The 23,413-nt window shown below is 44.0% G+C and overlaps 3 protein-coding genes and 1 long non-coding RNA gene across 5 annotated transcripts; 3 read left to right on the forward strand and 1 right to left on the reverse strand.

The window, feature by feature from the left end:
* The first annotated feature begins 242 nt into the window (after positions 1-242).
* On the forward strand, positions 243-903 carry LOC112897895. The gene is made up of 2 exons (XR_003229785.1): positions 243-564; positions 659-903. It is a non-coding gene; the product is annotated as an uncharacterized LOC112897895 (long non-coding RNA).
* A 7,248-nt stretch (positions 904-8,151) lies between these two features.
* On the forward strand, positions 8,152-13,305 carry LOC112896537. 2 transcript variants are annotated; one of them, XM_025964550.1, is made up of 7 exons: positions 8,152-8,565; positions 9,085-10,559; positions 10,643-10,894; positions 11,609-11,689; positions 12,232-12,403; positions 12,486-12,922; positions 13,080-13,305. In XM_025964550.1, the coding sequence occupies exons 2-7, from the start codon at positions 9,408-9,410 to the stop codon at positions 13,134-13,136; spliced, it is 2,151 nt and encodes a 716-aa protein (XP_025820335.1). In that variant the 5' UTR covers positions 8,152-8,565; positions 9,085-9,407; the 3' UTR covers positions 13,137-13,305. The 2 variants fall into 2 exon arrangements, with proteins under 2 accessions (XP_025820335.1, XP_025820336.1); XM_025964551.1 differs by having other exon boundaries at positions 12,232-12,391.
* A 1,023-nt stretch (positions 13,306-14,328) lies between these two features.
* LOC112896559 (CASP-like protein UU-1) lies at positions 14,329-15,269 on the forward strand. Its single transcript, XM_025964574.1, has 2 exons — positions 14,329-14,734; positions 14,897-15,269. The coding sequence occupies exons 1-2, from the start codon at positions 14,529-14,531 to the stop codon at positions 15,234-15,236; spliced, it is 546 nt and encodes a 181-aa protein (XP_025820359.1). The 5' UTR covers positions 14,329-14,528; the 3' UTR covers positions 15,237-15,269.
* Positions 15,270-15,385: 116 nt separating this feature from the next.
* LOC112896557 (zinc finger protein CONSTANS-LIKE 14) lies at positions 15,386-19,547 on the reverse strand. Its single transcript, XM_025964573.1, has 4 exons — positions 18,424-19,547; positions 17,190-17,417; positions 15,964-16,208; positions 15,386-15,845 (listed from the first exon to the last, which is right to left on the reverse strand). The coding sequence occupies exons 1-4, from the start codon at positions 19,306-19,308 to the stop codon at positions 15,731-15,733; spliced, it is 1,473 nt and encodes a 490-aa protein (XP_025820358.1). The 5' UTR covers positions 19,309-19,547; the 3' UTR covers positions 15,386-15,730.
* Between the last annotated feature and the right edge of the window lie 3,866 nt (positions 19,548-23,413).

A 23,413-nucleotide genomic window follows, 5' to 3' on the forward strand; every position in this document is an offset into this window, starting at 1 on the left:
AATAAAAACATCAGACAAGTCGACTCCAACATAGAAACCCCCCTAGGAAAAAAGGATATGTTCAAACGTGTAAACATTGAAGGAAAATCTCTGCATTCGGGAAGAACAGCATAATACCAATCACCAAGCTGTGGTAAGTGGTAACTAAGGTGAGTTATCCTTCATCCTCTGCTTTTTTCTGCGAGATCCATTCCCTCCATAGTCCATATCCCCCACACACAAAAAAAAAACCTGCTAAAAATATGTAGATGCAAGTTTCAGCACACAGTACTTTGAGATGACCTTAGATATGCAGTTTCATACTAGTAGAAGAGAAAAATCTCTGCTGTGAGTCCTAGTGTAGAGCTTCAGGAAAAACTATAAAGGCTATCTACCAAAGAGCAAACCTTTGCCATTGCTATATTTCTGATGACAAAAAAAAGCAGTAAAAAACTGATAAGAAATTCAAAAAAATTTCTAGGAGTGCCAGGAGCAGATGTTTAGGCAATAGAGCATCCATCAGCATGGTTTGGCATATTTCAAAAATATGGTGATTACATTTGCATAGACAAATCAAATATCCTGGTATGATTCTGGTTTTTATGCATTGTTACATGAAAGTATTACACTGCATTGTATTGAAAAACTTACATGAGTCATGGGGTTCTGTTTTTTATAGCAGCAACAAGTGCAACAGAGCATGGAGGTGCAATAGGAACAGTCATTTCTATGAGCAACTCAAAGCACACGATACATGGAGGATACACTGGACGATAATGGATAGTCGGAGAAAGAAGTATCAAGTTACACTTAAAATAAAAAAGTTATATGTAAATTTTTTGGCTGACAATAAAGTTACATACAAAATTTTTGTATAGTTGGTCTATAATTTATAAAATTGGAAGCAGTACTGAAGTATAATTATACTAAAATCTTCTAAAAGTTACACATAACTATTCCAATTACAACTTCACATACAAAGAAATCTTTATTCAAAGACATATTATCTACTATTAAAATTTTAACCAATACGAAAATAAATTATAACATATGTTGTCTATATAAAAATATCGTAATAAAAGTAAATATTTTGTTCAGTTTGATCTTTGATAAAATATACAGATATGAGCATGTTGCAAACTTGCAATCTAAGCAATAAAAAAAGACGGATATACTATGGAGAAGAGAACAATTTATTATGAAAAGAAAAAATTCAAGATTACAAAACTAAGCAATGAAAAGAGGTAGAACATTGACCATACATGCAGACTAGATGAGGGTTTTCTTGGTAAAAAGAGGCTCAAGAAACTTGAGGATTGACAAAAACAGATAGTACATCAATGTATAACAGTTTGGGGATACAAACCTTTTTTTAGCCCACTGCAAAGCTTAACTTACCAATGCTTTTTTTTGAAATTGAACAACTAAAATTGTTATAATCTGATTCTATATGGCACATACAATAATTTAGTAAACTCTACAAAATAAAGGCTCACAACTCATGCTTGATTTATTTTGACACTACATCAATACAAACGGAATTGATAATATCGGTAAATTTTTACAAACAAATAAAAAATTACATGGAGCAGAAATCACAATGGTAGAAGCCTTGCCATTGATGCAAATACAGCCAGCCGGCATGATAAAACAAAAATGCAACCCTAATCAATGATTAAGTGGACAGTAACAAAAAGAAAAATTGAAGTGGAATCCTAAATCGACCAGAGGTTTTCTATGTAAAATTTGAACAAGATAACAAAACTATGGCACAATTACATTGAAATTTTATAAGTGACAGTAGTCTATTATTTCTGTACGCTGCATGAAAGTTTTTCAGTGGAAAGTAAGCAAGCAAACGACACAAGAATGGTTGTTTTGGATTTGACAGGTACTAAAAAGCACTGCAAAATTTTAGTACATCAGCACCAGACATGATTACCTTCTCTGCAGAAGCACCTTCAGAACTTGCCTCACCTCTTCCTTTAGGCTGAGTCCAGCGGGTACCGTAAATGGCCTCGCATGTGTAAAAAGGCCATCGGACGCGACTGTAGCAGCTTCCAGCAGGTACCGCAAGCGCCCTCCTATTTTGCGATCTGCTCCTGTGGGCGCGTATAGCCACGGGTTCTCTCTCCTCTTCGTATTCCACATCCTCGCAACCGTTTCGGCCCTATCCCCATCCTTCCTTCGGGCTCCTGCATCGCCGCTTCCGCCTCCTCGACGCCGGCCAACCACCCCATCCTTCCGTCGGTCTGCTGCGGCGCCGCTTCCGCCTCCTCGACGCCGGCCAACCACCCCATCCTTCCCGTCGGGCTCCTGCGCCGCCGCTTCCGCCTCCTCGACGCCGGCCAACCATTCTCCGTCGTCTGCCCCATCCTCCGCAGGATCTCCCACACAAGCTCCTCCAGGGCCCTACCACGGTCACCGGGGAGCTGGATCTGGACGCCGAAGTTGATTCAAGGGCACAGGTGCAGCGGCGCGGCGGGGAGAGCTCCGCAACGCGTCGGGCAGTCTCTCCACCCAGCGCAGAGTCATCTTCGACGCCAGCCCTGTGTTCAACGAGGTAAGATTTCAATCGCCCTCTGGATCTTGGTTTCTTGTGGATTTTGGTAGTGGATATACCCTACGGATTTGGGGAATAGGCAGTACACTTGTCGAGTGAGATGCATATTTCTGTTTAGCTGCTTGCACAATGTGAGGATGACTAAAATGATAATGTTCATCAATTTCTCCGATTTAGGGTTAATACTGATATATTTTCTATGTGTTCGATGTGAACAGAATCTTGTTTTGTGCAATCTGCCATTGCCTATTATATTCTGTTAATTTGAATTGAGTGAGTGTTCAGTATAAATGAGAGCTAGTGATATCTTGTAACCAAACATTGCTGTAATTTGCTCTCATCAAGCTACTGATATTAATGAAACAGGCAGTATGAACTGCATTTTACTTCCCCTTTTCAGATAACTGAGGATGCACATAAATGAGCACTCGTACGCCTAGATTTTTTTTCTCCATCTTACACATGTCCAAATCGGATACATGAATATATATGATCAACACAAATTTGAGCTGCATTTCTCTTTATCTCTGGAAACTAGGGGTACATTTCACAATCAGACACATCTATCTCAAACGACTCTACTTCCCTTTGAACTACCCCTAATTCACAGTCTTTTCCCCGCCTAAACACCTCTCTCAATGAAGTGTGAGAATTGTAAAAAACATAATAACACATTGCAGGAACAATCAGCAGTACTGTTTCCACTTTCTTCACATTTACATTACCCCTAAATTACATTTTGTCGGTGCCAAATCAAGTGTACAATTGTAGTGTGCTAAATACATGGACAAGAACTGTTACAATGAATTTGATCAGTTCTGATCAACACAAAACTGAGCTACATTTTCCCCTCTTGCACATGCTCCCCGGTCTAAGACATGTAGACAGTCTCTCAAATTGACACAATCTACAAATTTCTCTCTGCCTAAACACCGCTATTCATACGCATGGGTTTAAATGTTTATCAGGTTATTTCGGATGGATAACTACTATCACGGAAATGCATCCGGTAGCCAGTCTTATTGCCATGATGTGAGCTACACCCCGGGTATTGACCTCACTGGACCATTAGATGGCACAACAGACATCCATTCTCAGCAACCATATGAACAGGTATGAAAAAGTGTTGTAATTGTCATTTATTTTGTAATGTACACAACTTAAAGGGGGTGTTGTTCCTCAGGGAAATGAGACTTTGCAGACTCCTGTCGACAATGTTGCGGAGGATGCGGAAAAGAGGAAGCGTGATAAGAATTATCTAAATGCAGAAGACGAAACCTTATGTTCTGCCTACCTAAACGTGTCCAAGGATCCGATTGTTGGTGCATCGCAGCAAGGGCAAGCATACTGGACAAGGATCACAATATATTTCAATGAGATGAGGAAGACTCCAATCCAGCGATCACTAAGTTCACTGCAGCACCGTTGGGGTGACATTCAGAAGGACACATCAAGATTGTGGAGCCTTCTCTGAGATTATGAGAAGGAATGAAAGCGGGAAGAATGAAGATGACATGGTAACACACTTAATTATCCCTTCATGTACACATTCACTGCAGCCTAGTGGTTTGTTTGCTACAATTTTGGGCTAGGATTAGGGTTACTGCTCGACTTTTTTTTCAGTAACTGTCTACATCTGCTCCTGTATGTGATGCCAGTTTTTGTTTTGCTGCTCATTTATATGTGATTTGTTTTTGTGGCTAGCTAATCAGAAATTTTGTGGATGTCAATTGATTATCACTCTTAACTGCCTGGACCTGCAACCCTTTTTTGCGTGGACCTGCAACCTTTTTTGAAGGAAAACTGAAACTACATCGTTGCCTGCCACAATTAGGGTCACCTTTTTCTCACTTGTGTTTGGATATTCCTTACTTCAACTATCATGGGATGGGACAAAGTTCTGATTAGCTAGCTCTTTAATATACCATGTATCTTAAAATAAAAGGCTACTACAAAATACTATTGCACTCCCTCCTGCTAGGAATGACTGATGTTTTAGATATTGATCATTGAGCAATACTTTAGTCTTGCAGCCTTCTTCTCGCCTATTAAATGCATTTCTATGTCGCATGCTTGCACCGCAATAATAAGCTGAAACTTCTTATGTAGATCAAGGACGCTCTACAACTATTTGAAGGGACACGCAAGAAGCAATTCAGGTTCCTCCACTGTTGGTTCATTCTACGAAGAGAACAAAAGTGGAATGAGTATCTTGCAACATCGTCCACAAAGAGGACTGCGGAACCAAGCCCGCAAGGAGCTGCACCTGTTGTAGAACCAAGTCAACAGGACGATTACCTCCAATAGGAAGCGCAGAAGAGGCAGCAGACCAATCGGTCTTGAACTGGCCGGTCACTTCTTGCCGGTGAAGGAAGCGCCGACCCCGCCGCCGAGCTAGGGTTGTCCGCAGATCCAAAGGGAGCCCAGCAGCCGAGCGGAAAACAGAAGCTACCCCAGTGAGCTACCCAGCATTCACACCGACGAGAATGGGGGCGGGAGCAAACCTTGATTTCTCCGGTTCCGCGGAGCGGCGGGAGCCAACGGCTGCGCGCCGCCGGAGAGGATGCGCGGGCATATGCGAGTTGTTGCTGGAGAGGATGCGCGGGCTCCTGCGTTTCGCTGGTGGGACCCGCGGTTGGGGGCGCGCAGAATACGCTTCCGCGTCGGGGGTCCGCTGGACTCAGCCTTAGGACTCCTCCCACGCGTCTTCCCTTTCTGCAATGCTGGAGAAAAGGACAGACACTACAGTTGTTCAGGTCATGGTGCCAAGGGCTTCCACACTGCAAGTCCAAGAAAAGCAAGCTCAGCCCCAATAAGAGGTTTAATACTGCTAAATATACAACACTACCATTACAACACATCTAAGACCATAACCACCCATTTACATAGGTTTTTGTGGCACCAGGTAGATTAAAAAAATTCATGTACTCTGCCTAATCAAAGGTGCATCATGTGGAAAGGATTTGAGCACATATCAATTCCATCAGAAGTTATAACTTTTTATCACTGAGAAAAACATCCCTAGTAACTCAAGTGGACTCCAAAAATTCTAAGACTTTGGCAGAAACATATTCCTGGATCAGCAAAGCACAATCCATTACTAAATAGATCACTGCTCCTGCTAACAATACACAGGGCTTAGCTGACTAACCTTCCTTGTTGATTTTGGAACACAAATATCCAGTATTTCACGAAAGTCTAGCAACTTCTCCTTGTTTAATTTTTCGAGCTTTTCCTTTATCTTGGTCCTGCAGGCAAGGCAAACATAACCAAAACCACATGAAATTCTGAAACAAAAAAAAAAAGCTTAGAGAAAAGCACGACAGCCAAGTTGCCTAGTGTGGCAGTATCTAGTCATAGAGTGCAGCTTTATTTCACAAATATCACAAGCCAAAAGTGGATCCCAAACAGGCCAAATTCAACTGAAGCACTAAAAATTTATAAGCTGAGTTGAACACATCTAGATCAAAAAGGCTAGACATCTATACAAAAAAAAAGGATTGATATCCATAGTTTTGAAATTACCAATAAAATATCTAGTAGATAGAGTAAGCTAGGAAGACCATTTCAAATATATGGAAAAAAACAAAACATTTCCATACAAGTTAAATATAACAATCTAGATTGAAAAGATAATTTCTTATACTGAATCATAGAATTATAGTAGTGTAATAAGCTCCCAGAAACAAATTGATAAGAAACAACCAGCGAATAGTAAATGTATTTGTTGAAACAAACATTGTACAGTTATACTGAACACTTGTTCTTTGTAAACTGGAAAAGCTCATGTCATTGAACTAGATGACTTTAGTTGACAAAATAACTCACAGACACATAAATCTATTAAATGCAGAAAAATATATATAAGAATGTTATTCCACTTTAAAATTTTCTTGCTGTAGAATATAGTACAACGATCATGCAAGCTTTCCATGACACAAACTGACTAGCTGCTTCCTGCATATATTTGCATTCGATAACTAGCCTACTGCTAGACATGCTAATTGCAAAAAGGAGAATCTTCTAATCAGAAAGAGAAAGGATCATCAATAGACAACATTTCCGGAATTTTTTTTTGACAGAGCCAAAATTTCTTAATCCACCCAATCGAATCAAAAAGAGGAAGTAGTGGTTCTACTCGATTACTTGCACACATGTGACCCAAGCAGAGTAAAAAAAAAAATCCTAGCTGCACATTGCAAAATTCTCATACACATAGCTCTGTAGGAGGCTGCACGAGCTACATTAAATCAGCAAGTGTTGAACCATACTCTGAACATCACAACTGCCGCTGAGCTCTATAGGGTGCTACATGAGATAGACGAACTCAACAGCATAACTACAAAAGTTAATCTGAGCACCTAGGGAACACAATCCACGGCATAAACTGCAAAATTGCATCACAAAAAAGATGTAAAATATCACAAACACACACAGAAACACACTCATGGAGAAAGCAATTTGGCATTCCACATTCGAACACGAACTGTACCACTCACGGGATTTACTGACTAATCCTATCATTCCACGCCCCTAGCTTAACCCTAGAAGTCCTATCACTTACATCCATGCAATCGCACAGATCCAGGAGGCCACGCGCCTGCGTCGCGCCGAGCAGGAAGTCGCGCGCCTGGTGGCCGGCTCGCCGGGCGGGGAGCCGTGCGCTCGCGTCGCGCCGAGCAGGAAGCCGCGCCTGGCGGCCGCGCTCGCCGCTCGCCGCTCGCCCGCCACCCAGGGAAACACCGACGACCCTGGGTAACAATTAACAGGCCCACAAACGTCCGTTGGGGCGCCCTCGTGCGTTGATTATCATCCAACGAGCCACAGCGTTCGATTGATGGACAAACGAAATTTCAATTGGTTGACAAGGAGCAAATCTGTTTTTTTTTTTAAAAAAACAAAGTATCTTGAGCCAACAACAGTCCCAGAAAAGATATCAAAGAAAAATGCAAGCCATGGCAAGGAAGCACGAAGCAGGAGAAGGAAGCGGAGGGAAGAAAATGGAACGAAGCGGAAGCGAAACGCGAGCTCCAATTATTATCGTCCTTTAGATTGATGCGAAAGTAGAAAGTACGGATCTGAGCGGCGCCGGCAGTGGTCCCCACGCGCTTCAACTTTTTTTCCTCGCACTTACAAATAAGCCCTCGTTCTTTCTTTGAATAAAAGATAAGTCATCTTCCAAATGAATGGTTTTATGGGTTCCATTCTCATTCCTCGCACTTACAAGGTTTAACTTTGAAAAAGTCTAAAACTAGATATATTCTAGGATGGAGATAGTATCTTTTATCAAATGAAGATATTTCATGTCTGACATTTTGATATATAGATAAATATTTTGTATTTTTCTTCTCAAAGTAGTATATATAACATATTTAATAAAAAGAAAAGGTTAACACTTTATGGAAGCGCATCAATATTGGCGTCTCCTATCCACCTTAAACATCACACGATTATTAGCTCTTAATTACATTTAAATGCCTTTGCACTCTCGTTACTTCCTTGGCTAAGGCCAAAAATCATGTGACGCTATGATTCGAGTATTTTTTTTCCTTTAAAAATTGGAGGACCTTAGGGACCGAAATGGAAGATAAGTCATCTGGAAACATTTATCCATGGGCGTGGAATTGAACAACCGAACAACAAAAACACAAGCCAAACCAAAGCTGCCTTCCGCCGGATTGGAAACTACCAGATGCTACCAGCGCTGCTAATCCAACGCTTTCCACCTTAAAAATATCCGATTAGCGCCTGTATTAACGACCCGTAGGCCTCAGCCACTTGAAGAATTATATAGCCACCATTAGAGAAGAAGGTAGGAAGGGGAGAGCAGCCAAGACACAAGAAAGGGTGGGGAGGACTGGAGAAAAGGTTAGGAAGGGGAGGGAGAGAAATCGAGGGGAAGGAACCCTGGAGGAATTGGCCGGAATAGATCGGAATTCTTGGGCGAATTCCTAGCGATCGGATCGAAGCAATCCAATCCTTGAAGTCGGCCATGCGGTTGATTCCTCTGTTTGGTTTGTCTGGTAGGCTGGTTTCTTGATTTATCAAGTGTTTTTGCTTTGGATTTCCGCAATTTCTCTATCATGTTGGGCTCTGTTCAGTTGTTTTTGATAATTTGATTTGCTGGTCCCGATCAATAACACGGCGAATGCTCTAAAGTTTGCCCCAAATTTGTGCTTCTCGCTTTCTTACGCTTAGCTGATGCTAAGACCCTTCTTTAATTAGATTGGGGTTCCCTAGCCTGAACTCTTAATTTTACTTTTGGTTCATTTTTAATTTTCGTTCCAGAGTACTGATATATATGCGTGATGGGCCTCTACTTTTTTAATTTATGTATAGTCTGGAAATGGAATGGCATAATATTGTCTGTATTTCAAGCTATTCGGTGATTGAGTTGGCTTTCACTTGCTATTTCTGATGCATAAGTGGAAGAAGCTTTACAGGCTGACACTTTCCTTCTATGAACTCAATAAAGTATACTAGCTCATAGTGAGCTCAGCAGTATGGTGAAGTATGTAATGCCTTTCGATTTGCTACTGCAGGATTGTGATGGGCATGGCTCATCCCAGGTTTCTGGTTGCTTGCTCAGGCTCCAAGTTATGCTTCATCTCCGGTTGCTGTAGTAGCAGTGGAAAGATGATGATATCCTTGCTTCAGATGCATTTGAGTCGGATATCAGAGTGTGGTTCTACCCTTCCAGTATTGATTGATTTCAGTTGATGATTCTTGGAGCATCAGTTTGCTGTTCTGGTGACTGAAATACAGATTCTGAAGGACATCAAAAGAAGTTGAATAAATTCATTTTAGGTGCAAATCTAAATTAGGAAACAAAATCTTTCAGCGAGGATAAGAAAGATTGGTTGCGATGGGTTTACCTCAACTTTCTTCAGTCAAGGATGATGCGCCAACGGCACTGCACACATCCTTTTCGTGCCCTCCACATTGTGGAGGTGTTGGTGCCTGTGATTTGGATGGCCTTGCAGGAAGCTCAAGTAGCAGGGTGTTATCATACCCATTGATTGGTGATTTTAACAGAAAAACTGCATTAGATGCTCCGAACGAATCAAATGGGTATTCCAAAGACGGTCATGTGTTTGACGAACCTGCAGACCTTCATGGACCAAAAATCGACTCGAGAGATGCAAATTCTAGGCTTTGTCCTAAACTGGTGCCTTCTGTCCATATGCCAGCAAGGAGGGTTGTGGGCTTTGAATCTAGTTGTATTGGGGCTTCTGATGGAACAGAAACAGATACAGTCAATTCATCTTTGGTCCACAGCAATTGTCATTGGCCATTTGATCAGCATGAGCTTCAGGCAAGGAAGAGACTGCTCTCCCCATTGAAAAATGTGCTCCCTAAACAGTTCCATGGTGATATGCTCAACATTTCTTCTGGTGATTCTAGATTTAGGCATTCTGATTTAACCGGTAAACTATACAGTTCTGGCTTCCAAGATAATAAAAAAGCCAACACCAGATGCCTCAATTCTTTTGAAACACAGGACACTCCAACCTCTAGGTGCTCTAATTGGAGCCCAGAATGGGATGTTACTAGGAGCAATTCTAATTCATTCACTGATGGTCCTTTACTTGGAAGCAAGGATTCTATATCGTATTATGACCATCTAGCAGCTAGTGCGAAATTAGCACACTCTCCGCTTTCTCTATCTCCTCTTAGCCCTAAATATATGAACAAAATTAAGGTTACAGGATCTCAAAGATATATAATGAGAGATCTTGAAAATGACTTCCTTGATTTAAAGGAAACTGGAGGTTCTGATGGAACTAGGATGCAGGAGATATCAGAAGAAACTAACTTCTTACATGATGAACTTGATGTTATGACACCTAAATGGAGTTCACTGAGAAGATACCGAAATTGGGGCCCTGAATTTTCCCCTACATCTCCTCGAATCAGTTATGGTCGGAGTTCGAGTTTGCTTGTGAGGAGGTCACTAGTTGGCTCCTTTGAGGAGTCCCTTTTATCTGGTCGATACTCAAATGGAAAAGACAATCAGGTCTCTAATTTCTGTTTACTTGCGTACTAGCATACAGGGTTACTTATTGTTGAACTTGATTCCATTTTCCTCTCTCAATGCAGACAATTGATGGTTTTTTAGCTGTTCTAAATATCACTGGTGGTAGTTTCTTCCCCACAACTCAGAAACTTCCATTCTCAGTAACAAGCATCCATGAGGATAGCTCCTTATTGTACTATTCTTCTATTGATCTTGCGGGGAGGTTGCCTGCTAATAACAGCAAAAGCCCGAAGCTCCAAAGAAGCTATAGTAATAATGATTCGCGATCAGCAAAGAGTCGTCTACGCATCCCTGTTAAGGGTCGCATACAACTGGTACTGAATTGTTTTGTATCCTTAAGATTAATATCAGTCCAGCCTTTTCCCAGTTTATTCTTTGTGAAATCGTCGTTCTGTATCGTACACTGGTCTATGTTGTTTTTCCCTATTTGAACTCATTCATAATCAGATATTTCTATGATTAGGAACTTTCTTGAGGATGGAGCTGTCTGCATTCTGCTTTGATAGAATTGGTTATGGCTGAGATAAAACATAATTAACTTTCATCTTCCTTGCTGCTTGAAATTGATATGATCAATCCTGCTGAGTTCATGCATAATACTGAGCACTTTTTAATAAATATCCTCGCATCGTTGATAAGTCTATAGGTTTTTCATAGGCATCACCGAAGTCTCCGTATATATTTTTTTAAAAAAATTTATACCTTACTGCATTACACAGGGTTGATATTTCTCTGACTGGCATTTTATTTTCAATCCTCCCGTTGTTTGCACCTTTACCTTGGACTATTCATTTTATGTTTGAAATTGTTCCAAATATTTGGACTTAATATCTTTTGCATATATTTTCTTAATACTGGGATCTCTAGCCAAGTCGGCTGAAAAATTCTTTGTTGTTTGTTGTTGGCGAGTTCCCCCACAGCAGTCAATAAAGGCAAAAGTGTGCAGGAACAGTTTGCATCTCGTACGTTTGGAAGTTGTATACTGTGTCTCCATATTATTGAAATAATAAAAAGTATAAATTTGACAGGTCGTGAGCAACCCGGAGAAGACTCCACTTCATACTTTCTTCTGCAACTATGATTTGAGTGACATGCCTTCTGGAACCAAGGTACCAGAATGACTAATGGACAATTATTATTATCTGCGACCTTGGACTAATATTTTTCGTTGCATACTGAAGAGAACTGAATGTTCATCATATGGTTGGTGGTTGCATGTTTACCTAATTTCCTGTTTACCTGTGTCAATATGTTCAGACATTGTTTTCCTTATTGACCGAGCTGAGTTTCATCTATCAGGTTGCTTGCTAGCCTGAATCCTTTTGTGTAGGCTTAGTTTGATGTTAATCATGTGCATAAGAGATCACATATATTACAATGCACTGATCCTCTATATTAGATCTGCCAAAGTGGTTTGCCATCAACTATGTACTGGAAAGATGAACTAATTTGGAAATTGGGCAGTGCAGGTAATCTATTGTTTAGTGCATGCCTGAAAGTTTTGACACCTGCAATGAAAATGCTTTACATTTTCTCAGAGGGACTGAATGCTACACTTTTTTCTGAGGGATGCTTTATCAATCGTAGTGGCCTGTTTTTGTTTTTTCTATCTGCCGTTCTCATCTTGTTCTCTTCTTGTGTAACGAGACAGACTTTCATGCGGCAAAAGGTCACATTGTCCCCCTCTGTCTTACCCTCTAATCCTGCGGAAGAAGGAAACAGGGCCGGTGATGTTAATGTTGGGCCCAAATCTTCTCAGTCAGTCTCATGTGGAAGTGAACCTAGAGAATGGGGAACTCTATGTTGTAAATGTAATGGAGCTGGTAGCCTGATAATACCAAATAATGGTTGAATCCAAACTGGTTGATTTTGGGGCAATGCTAATTTTTCTGTTTGTCTTTGCAGGCTGCAGCTGTGGACAGAACTGCAAGTCAAATGACGAATCAGAAAAAGGAGATCTGAACGCGAGATGTCGTTCATCGGAGAGTGGTTCTAAAGAATCTACTAAATCTAGCTCTCCTGGGAATAAGAAAAACAATTCTGATTCTGATGATTGCTGCTGTCAAGTGGATAAGGTTGGCTTAGTTGGAAAGAAACCGTGCTGCTCATCTTCTAAGATCAATGATAGTTCAGGCGGAGGTGTGCTTCGTTATGCTCTTCACCTACGTTTTCTGTGCCCCTCCTCCAAGAAATCCTCGAAATCAATGTTACGGTGCAAATCTGATCCATCATCAGCGCCATACAACAGTAATACAGTGGCCGAGGAAGAGCGTAGATTCTATCTCTACAACGATCTTAGAGTTGTATTTCCTCAAAGGCACTCAGATTCAGATGAAGGCGAGGTATGCAAACCGATCTTGGCATTTTCCACTTCTTTCCATCACCAGTCTGAAACCAGGTTGATTTACAGTATAGTTGGTTGCATAAAATGCACATACTTTGTTTATTGTTCTGTTGAATCCATAGATTTTAACACGACAGGTTTCATCTTTGTTGCAGCTGCGAGTGGAGCATGACTTTCCCGCTGATCCAAAGTACTTCGACATAAGCAACTGATGTTTACCTGTGCTCTGATCTCTCTTGTATAGCTTGCGCTCCTGCGCATAAAATGAATCTGTAAATATTTTACCATGACTAACTCGGTCACCAGCCGTTTCATCTTTCGCCAGCAAACTGTACAGGTTTAATCTTACAATAAAGTGCATGTCCTCAAATATTCCATCTATATGCGTTTTTCCTCCTGATTTTGAAACCGTTGGAGGCTGTGCAATCATGTTTCTGAACAGCAACCGTGAGAATTCAGGCTTGTGGTCACATAGTTTCATGATCATCTGGCAGCTGAAATGATGAAGTGTTCAGAAATTTTATTATCATAGTTTCATGATCATCTGGCAGCTGAAATGCTGAAGTGTTTAGAAATTATGTGACGCAATTGGCAGAATTCGGGCCTGAATCTCTTCCTTTTTCCTGGAATGCTTGTATGGGCCTGAATCCGCTGGAGGCAGCGCGGCGCTGGTGCTGTTGGTGGTGGCCCCGAACGTACGTGCCCATGTTTGTTTCAGGTAGTATGGGCCATTTCCGCTATGGTGAAGTTACATTTGGACCATGTCAGCGTTCTCTTTTGGAAAAAAAAAATCTTTTTACCTCTTCGAACTTAGATGAATCCGAATTTCCTCCATAAATAATAAAACCGTCCATCTAGATTTTTTGAACTTACAATATCGGACAAATAACCTTTCTAATTGGTTTCTTTCAGTGTATTTTCACCTTTTCTTTTATATGTATTTTTGGCTGAATTTTTAAAAAATAATAGTAAATCAAAAAATTATAAAATGAAAAATCTAATTTTATTGAACTTCTAATATTATATGATATAATGTAGTAAAAATATTTAGTTATATATTTAGATATATACTTTCTATCTGGGGAGGAAATCCAGATTCGGCCTAAAATTCAGGAAGGTAAAAAAGTATTTTTTTGCTTTTCACTTTTGCGGTACGTGGGGCAGTCTCCGGAAGCCCATGTTATGGGCCGCGTAATGACGGTTTGCAGGTTTTGGTGGGCCGTGACGCAAATTGGGTGCGCCATGACATACTACTTCCGTATTCCCTTTTTCCTTAGCAAATGAGACATCTCTCACAATTTTCCCGAGAAAAAGGCAAACATTTTCGAAGAGAGTCCCACACTCTGAAGCATGATCTGTTTGATCTGCATACACACTTATCGTGTACATGGCGGAGATGGGTGTACGCACGAGACAGGTAGAGTCCGACAACGTTCTCAAGGGCATTCCGTTCTTTAAACCCTTTCATCTTACAGATAGAGCACGTCTACTTATCGTGTACTAATAAAGTGCCCGAGGCTCCGACATAGCTGCGCTGCGCTGCTGTTCGCGATCGCCGCCGGATCAGATAGACAGAGGAGAGAGGAGGGCAGCCGGCGGCTACGATGACGATCGAGCGGCTGGAGTCGCAGGCGGCGGCGGTGACGGTGGAGACGACGATGAAGACCGCCTCCGCTGCCGACGTGAGAACCAGCGCGGCGCTCCGGCTGCTGGCCTTGGCGGCGTCGCTCGCCGCCGCGGTGGTCGTGGCCACCAACCGGCAGGACCGCTGGGGCATCACCGTCACCTTCAGGATGTTCGCCGTCTGGGAGTACGTATATACATCTATCTATCCATCTATAACATCCATCAACACGCACATCATCAGCGTCGTTCGGATCTAGCTAGCTATTAGCTCGCCGGCGACCGCTTTGTGGTCTCTCGGCCGCCGACTGACCGGCCGGCCGGCGATCTGCAACGCGAAAACTTGCAGGGCGTTCGCGGCCGTCAGCCTCGCCTGCGCCGCCTACTCGGCGGTCACGGCGGTCTTCGTGAAGAGGCTCGTCAGCAAGCACTGGCTGCACCACGCCGACCAGCTCGCGGTGAACCTGCAGGCGGCGTCGACGGCCGGCGCCGGGGCGATAGGGTCGGTGGCCATGTGGGGGAACCAGCCCAGCGGGTGGTTCGCCGTGTGCCGCCTCTACCGCCTCTACTGCGACAAGGGCGCCGTCTCCCTCGCGCTGGCGTTCGTCTCCTTCGTCGCCCTCGGCGCCGCCGCCACGCTCTCCCGCTTCCCGGCCAGGCCGCCACCTCCACCACCGGCCTCCAGATAGAGAATGCAATTACTTCTCTTGGTTGCAAGATGCAACTCACTCTTCATATATGTTTGCTAGTCTAATTTGCTTTTTACAAACTAGAATTGTATAGATGTCTTTACTAGGATATTAAATGTGGTTAACACAATAATTAGGGGTTCATCATGATGGTAGAAACAAAACGGGTATGAAACACATCACTGCAAACCCATATGAGCTAGTAAAACCACATGGTGAACAAGTACCGTGAGCTACCTATTTCTGTTCTGATGCAGCAGCAGAAGGGGTGTCGTTTCTTACATGTTACATCTTACAAGCATACCGTGCAGTCTCTGGCGTTGACTGACCAATGACCACGATTGCTCCAACGCAAAATTTGGCTCGGCTGCGTGGCGACGATCCAGCGATAGCATCGTGCATAGGTGTAGCGCACCGTACAACCACCTTCGGATGTAAGTAGCTCCATACTACTACACGCAACGCACCGAGCTCAATCTTCACAGGCCCTTGGCTCATCCGCCATTGACGGCATTCAGTGGTTCGGTCGACTTGACGAACCGCCCTTTCACCCGCTTCCTCGTGTCCGCCCTCAGCTTCCTCGATTCGTAGCGGATGTGCTTCTCATACCTAAGAAGGATAATGGATAGAGCTGTGAGTAAACTGTAGCTGCCTCCTAATAACGCAGAAGAAGTTGCTGTCAGCAGCAGGCAGGAAAGGGCCAAGGTCAGCTTTCATCGATACATGCCTGCGATTCTTCCTCTTCTCCCTGTACCGCTGCATCGCGCTGTCCCTGTTCTGTGCAAGCGTCTCGCTGTCGATCCTCATGGCAGCAGGCCTATCAGCTGCAGCGGGGGAGACGGTTTGATCCCCGAAGGAGATCTCCCTTGTGAGTGCTGGTCCTGAAGTGGGCACATGGTTCCCAGAGGTTGTCGGTCCGTCAATTGTCGAGGCGCAAGAGCTCACCTTCCGTTTGTTGCTCCCAGTGCTCACCTGAGAACAAGAAAGAAAATTCAGATACATATCAGCAGCTTGGCAATGCTGAAAGTTTTACTGCGTAGCCATATATAGCCATAGAGACTTGGTACTTCTCTACAACGATGCTAAACCAAGAACACGTGGTGGGGCATTCTATAGGGATTTTTTGGCGGTGACAAAATCGGCCTTTAATGTTTCATAAAGAAACAAGATGCCTCCCATGACATGTGGACCAGAGGGGGACACAACAAGGATATGGATGGTGGCCCATAACTATCCTGGTGACTGAAAACAGCTCGGCATGTTCATACCATATGGGACCACTGAGCCCACTTTTTCATGAATAGCCCTTTACAAGATAAGATCTATATCTAATTATGCACATGACTGCCTGAACACATTCAACAGTAAGTAGCGCATCAACATCAGCAAAAGCTCGGTTATGAAGTCAATTGAAGCAGTAAGTGGTGCATCAAGCAATCAAACATGTGCAATATGTTGTGTCCTGTACACATAAACTTGTTTTTTAGAAGCTTGGTGAGTTCTTCAAACAGCTGATTTTCAGTACATCTTGAAGCTTGATCAACAAGTTTATTTTCCCAAACAAAAATATCCTCAACTCAACCCGTAGGATTTTATCATAGAAGCTAGCTAACAGTTTCTTGAGAGGGGCAAAGTCATGGTACAAATTAGAGGATGATGCTCATCTATAAGAATGACATATTTTAATCAGAAAAATATGTTTCCTTTGACTTGGCTCCTCTGCATTTAGGGCTATAACGATATGAAGAAAAGTAAAAAAAAAAACTGCATTCAGTATGAGATAAGTTACGCCTTCACATCCATGATCAATAATAATTTATTTCTATCACATGGCCTACATGAGAAGAATACATAGTTGACACTGTTACTAAGGGAACATGCCACATGTGCTGGATAGGCACAGCTGCACACCAAGCATCCTTTAACGTATGGAAAAAGGGGAAGAAGACTTACATTTTTCGATGACAACTGACAGATATTAGAGGACATGATATCTTCGGCAGTTGAGCAGTATCTTGAGTCATAAATATCTTCCAGATCTTTCGTTGTCCCTGAAGAAATTTCCTTGAGCATGTCACTATAACTCTTAATCATAAAGCCTCCATGGTTCGAACCAAATCCAACTTCAATAGCAGACTTCTCATCGTGATCCCTGGACCTTCCTAAATTGAAGTCCCATATCTGGCATGCAAATAACAAGCAATGAACTGCCTTGCATAACTTGGCAATAAACACACTCAAACATGAAGTTCGAACTAAAGTTGAGGATTCTGGAGCATCGGTAGTGTGAGGGTGTAACTTGTTGACAATGAAACGTGCAATCAGAAGTTCAAACAATTATTATTGCCACTGGTGCACGTTTGAACAGATTTACGTGAAAAGTATGATTCATACCATATCTGAAAAGTCAAATACAGTCTGAAATTCTGAATAATAGTCAGTGGTGTGCGAACTGAGAAATCACATTCAACGCACTTTTCCACATCACGATAGCAACGCCTCTTGAGAAAAGTATGTCTAATTTCCATCCTTTCTAAAGGAAATGCATCTTTCTTCACCAGCTCAATTTGTGTATTAAATGTCACTAAAACAACTTGTCCGTGAACCTTTATCCCAACTACAAGCTCTATGTGAAAAAACTGAATCATAAATGGTGAAAGCGTTCTGAAGATCAAATTTATCTCTGGTTCTCTACTGAAAGCTACTGTGATCATCCTGTTTTCCTGGCTGACAAAACCTAGGAAACTAAAGGAAGAGCCATGACAAGTTCAGAGCCACAGATTACTACCTGGAGATGTCTAAAAGGCACAGACCTGTAAAATAACAGACCGGATGAAACTAGAAATATAAAGATTCGTGTAAAACTAATTGTTTCCATCTACCAACTGGTACCAGAGATCTTGACCGCATTACTCAATCTAGTTGATATGCATAACGGACTACAAACTGCAGCCAAGTTGATTTCTATTGTTAGCTTTGTACATTAAGACCCTAATATTTCTCATTACCGTGTCATCTTAACTTGTGTGAGGCCACTGAATTTACAGCTCAACTTCACAACACAACCAATAGATTTCTGATTAGGATAAAGCGTTAGCAATACAATCACCATGCAGATTGAACGGAAATAGTAGAGGTTACTACTGTCGCCATTTTTTTTTCCTTTTTCACTTGATGGGAACTTCACCTGTGTGGGCGGCACTGAGGGCGCTGCGCAATCCCATAGCAGTTGCTCGTCGTCGTCAGCCATCCTGCCGCTGCCGCCAATGAGCTCAGTGGAGCTGGCCGACGCCATCATGAGCAGGGACGTGTACGGCAAGGGCACCTCCTGAACGGCCGCAGGCGGAGGGTGCGGAGGCAGCGTGGGGGGCGCCGCCATCTTGCCCGGCAGGCGGCCGCTGGAGGCCGCGGAGTTCCGGCGCGGCGTGCGGGGGCTCAGATCCGAGTGCGGCTGGTGCGGGTGCGAGGAGGTGTCGGCCTCGCGCCGCGCCATCTCGGCGAGCTGGTCGCACAGCGCCTCCCCCTTGAGCCGGCGGGCGCCGGCGGCGGCCACCTCCGGCGGGTCGCACGGCACGTAGAGGTCGCGCAGGTCCGGATCGGCCCCCAGCATGGAGTAGTCGAGCACCGAGAAGAAGGCGTCGTCCTCCGCCTCCGCCTCGGCGTCGCCCTCGCCGCACCCGCCTCCCGCGCCGCGGAGGTCGAGCCCCCACGACGCGGCGAGCTCGGCCGCCGAGGGGCAGCCAGAGAACCCCTCGACCGCCACGCCGTCGCCGCGGCCCTCGCGGCAGTCCGCGCACAGGAACGCCGCCTCGCCCCCGGCCCCCGCCGCAGCGGCGACGCGCGCGGCGGCCGGTCGCGCCGCGCACCCCGCGCAGAGCGGCGCCCGCACGTGCTTCCGCGAGAGCGCGTTGGCGGCGTGCACGTGGCGGTCGCACGCCACGCAGAGCCGCGCCGCGTCCGCGCGGCAGTGCAGCGCCGCCGCCGCCTCCCCGCAGTAGTCGCACGGCCACTGCTGCCTGCCCCCACCCCCTGCCCCGCCTCCTCCTCCGGCTCCCCCGGCGCCGCTCTTCATCTCCCGCGCCGCCACCAACCCGAACGCAACGCACCCAAATGAGCCAACCCCTCGCGCACGTGAACCACGAGCCCGCCTCAAGCGAGCCAGCAACTGGGGACCAGCCGAGCCGACGCCGGATAAAATGGCTGGCCTGGCGAGAAGACGAGGAGAGGGGAACCAAGGGAAGGAAGGTTTGCGTCGCTCGCGACTTCGCTTGCGCCCTTGCCGGTGCCCGCGCGCGACGCAATAAGCACGGGCAAGTGGGAGGGAGCGCGGGGACGGAAGAGGAGGCGGCCGAGATCCGCCACGCGGCGCCGAACAGCGCACAGCTCCGCGCCTCCCCACGCGTCCACGCCGCGGGCGCGGTGAGGTGGCCCTGCCGCTGGGCCTCGCCGAGCTGGCAAGGCGCGACCGGGGCCGCCGTCGCTGACGCGGTGGGCCACGGTTCGTACAAGGCTTCGTGGTGAGGGCCCACGGCGGCATCATGGGCACCTCCAGCTTGGGCCGAGCGGGTGATCCATCAACGTGGTTAATCTCCTCTTGCTCTGAGAGACTGAAATGGCAGCAGCTATGCAGTGTCAAATTTGACCCAAGATACTGGTCATTTGTCACGACTCGTGCAGGGCATCAAGGATGGGCAAGTGATCTGTGCACATGACACGTGAGGTTAGACGAGGGCAATAATGCAAATGCAAAAGGATCAAGTCATCAGCTTTCAACTGTTGATCGCTTTCGCCAGCAAGGTGCTTTTGGTGCCGGCATGATTTCACTTTGCTTTTAAACACGTGACAAAGATTTCTAAGAAAAAGCTCCGACAAAGTTGGATGGCGCTGTCTTATTATTTTCTTTTCACCGAAAGGGGATGGTTTCAAATTTGTGAAAAGAAGATTACACAGAAACATCCTATGAAAAAAGATATATAATACAAGTCAATATAGGTGAGGGTTTTGTCCTTCGTTTCTTTGTGTAAGAATAAAATTTTAAAATTTAGTAGTTTATATACCGGTACAAAACCCTTGACCTCGTTTTAGAGAAAAGCTTATCTAGAGACATAAATGTTAGTAAATTTTTGTAGAAATTTAGTTAAATTTAAAATTATTTGACTTCTTGGTAGCGAGAGTTGTATTTTTTTAGAATGAAGAAGTATCTTCCAGGAGCGCACCTTTCTGATTATGTGCAACTAACAGATCCTAGCATACGCCGATACTAAGCTGCAGCTAACAAACCATAGACGGTCAGCCTATCATTGAATCTGTAAAGATTACTGCACTCTGCAACTACGGGCACCACGTGGATCGTGCTGACCTGGCACGTGCCCTCTCGAAGCATCTGGACTCGCGTCCGTACACCATCTTTCTAACCATATCTTTTAAACACATCGGGACAGCGACGACGACAATACAATAGTACATCTATATCTCCCCTAAAGATTGACACAATCAAGCTATTAATTATAAACTAATCCAGCACCCTCAAAAGCTTAAGAAACACTGGCATTCATCCTCTAATTCCACCATTAATACAACTCCAATCTCATTTGCTCGGCACTTGTAATTTTATATAGGTCATTGCGAGTGGGTCCATGAAAATTGTTGTGGTCCCATTGGCGGGTAAAATAGTATTCTTAGGGGCGGGCGCATCCGCCTCTGAAAATCAAATTTTAGAGACGGATCAAAGCACCACCCACCTCAAGAAATCGATTTGTAGGGACAGGTTAGGACATGACCCGCCCCTGCAAATTAATATCTAGAATATAGAAAAACTCAAAAATAGAAAAATTAAAAAGAAAAAAAATCCCCGCCAACCATCCACCACCACCACCCCTCTAATACCGAGGTATAATTTTTTGACGAAATATGCACACTTGCGTAATCTGAGGTTCGAACCGCTTACCCTCCTCTCCACCACATTATATAGTCACTGTGCTATTCTTTTATATTAGCTCTGAAATTGATTTTTAGAGACGGATTATGCCATCATCCGTATATAGAAATAGGGGCAGGTGACGCCACCACCCGCCCCTAAAAATATTTTTCTATTTTATTCCAAAAATTTATTTAAATATTTACATATAGCAAAACAAATAAAAAAGGTGAAACTTTTTACATTATGGTTATTGTGAACTATAGATAAAAATATACCATGTATATTTTATCATATATAAATATTAAGATTGTGGAAAGCTGAAAGTATGACTTGAGTTGTATGAGATACTATATACTCATAGCCATATGAGAATTTATAATAACTTTTTAAACTATTAAATAATTTTAAATAAAAAGTTACCAACTACAAAGTTTTAGATCTTATCAACCTCTACAATTTTGATATAAAGTTCAACTTCATCCAAGATCATATGAAAAAATTGTGAATTTTTTTTGCGTGTAACCATCTGTAGAGGCAGGTGACGCCATCACCCGTCCCTGAAAATGATGGCATTTCTAGAGGCGGGTGACGCCATCACCCGCCTCTAAAAATATTTTTCTAGAGACGGGTCGGTTGCTACGGTAACAACGCTCTATTTGTAGGAGCCGGTTACCTTTTGATCCGGCTCTAGAAAAAATAAGATGCTGCTACAAATCACTTTTGTAGTAGTGCCTAGAAGCAAGCAAGAAATTTAAAGGCGTTTTATCCTATACTTGGAGACCAAACTTGCAAATAAGTTTACAATCTTACACTGTACTCTATGTACAAACTATCAGGCAAGCTGAGGACAGATGCATATGCCCTCATGTGAGTTGGGCCCCACCGAGACCCCATGCTATACGTAAACAAGAAAAAAAATGCTATGATGCTCCTCCGAATTGAGGTCACCCGTGACGTAACACCACGGTTGCACGCGAAGCTGAATAAACAAACCCCTATAATTGTCCGGACGTTGGAACCGGGCGCTCTGACACGTACGCCGTTTTAGCTGGATTTAGCAAGTGGCGGTTAGATTCGACTAACCCTTGCCTGTCCTGGCTGGGCGAGTGGGGGGCCATCGCCATGATTAGACTGGGGGAGTATAGTATTAGGATTAGCTGCCTCTTTTAGTTAATTGGTTTACAAAGATGCCGTGACAGTTAGTTGCGGCCGAGTCCGGAAGCGTCTACGGATCCGAGTATTCTAGTGCCTCAATCTTACCAGAAATAAAGCCCCCTTGTCGGCTGCCGGCTACGCTTTTAGTATGCTCCAGCTGACGGAGATTACTAGATTAGTGGGGGTTTAGGGAGAGGGAGAGGGAGAGAGAGGATGGAGCGACAGAGAAAGGAGTGGTGGTTTTTTTTTCGAGGGGTTGATGAGTGCGTGCATGGGCCCGTACTTGGGATTGGGCCTGATTCAGGTATGGGCCCGCACTTGGGCTGGACATTTTTGACCAGTGTGAATGCTCTCTCCGGCTGCGTGCTGGCTCTTCTTGTTGGCGCGGAGTGAGGGAGAAATAATGTCAAATCTGATGCAACCAATGAGAAATGCGATAACGGTGAGAAGACGGATACATTCGAGTCGCCCGATACTTTGCAAGCCGCAATTCTGATCCGGAAATATCTCTTCTCTTCTGAATTCTGATCTGCTGCTGCTGCTACATATCCAGACCGATCGAGAAACTAGCTAGCCCTAGGTTTCTGAACTTTGGATGTTCAACTGTATCTCAGCTCAGCAATCGCAACGTCCTCTGCTGTTTCTATGCACTATTAACCATGCATGCTGGTGGTTTAATGAATTAATTCCAGACCCTTCACAAATTAAACACATTAAAACAAAGAAGCGAAGGGAATGAAACAAATGAAAAAAGTAGCAGGGAACAATAATATACATTTTTCTTTTCCAGAAAAGATAAGTATTCCGTCGAACACGAAAAGGCTTGAGAAGATGCATGCATATGCATGGACACGCTCCAACGGAGCCGCAAAGCGGTAGATGAAGATAATGATGTAGGCGCCAGTGCATTCCAACGGATATGCATGCAAGAATAATGCAGACAATAATGCGAGCGAAAAAAATGAAGAAAATGGCAGCTACTCATAGCTTAGCATTTTATTCATGCATGCATGCTGGGCGCCCAGAACTTTGAGGCTTTCACTTTGAGTAGATGCATGCGTGTATGTATGTACTTGTCTGGAATGGTAGCTCAGGCTTGCTG

This window comes from Panicum hallii, chromosome 6 (assembly GCF_002211085.1).
Source record: "Panicum hallii strain FIL2 chromosome 6, PHallii_v3.1, whole genome shotgun sequence".
NCBI classification, from domain to species: domain Eukaryota; kingdom Viridiplantae; phylum Streptophyta; class Magnoliopsida; order Poales; family Poaceae; genus Panicum; species Panicum hallii.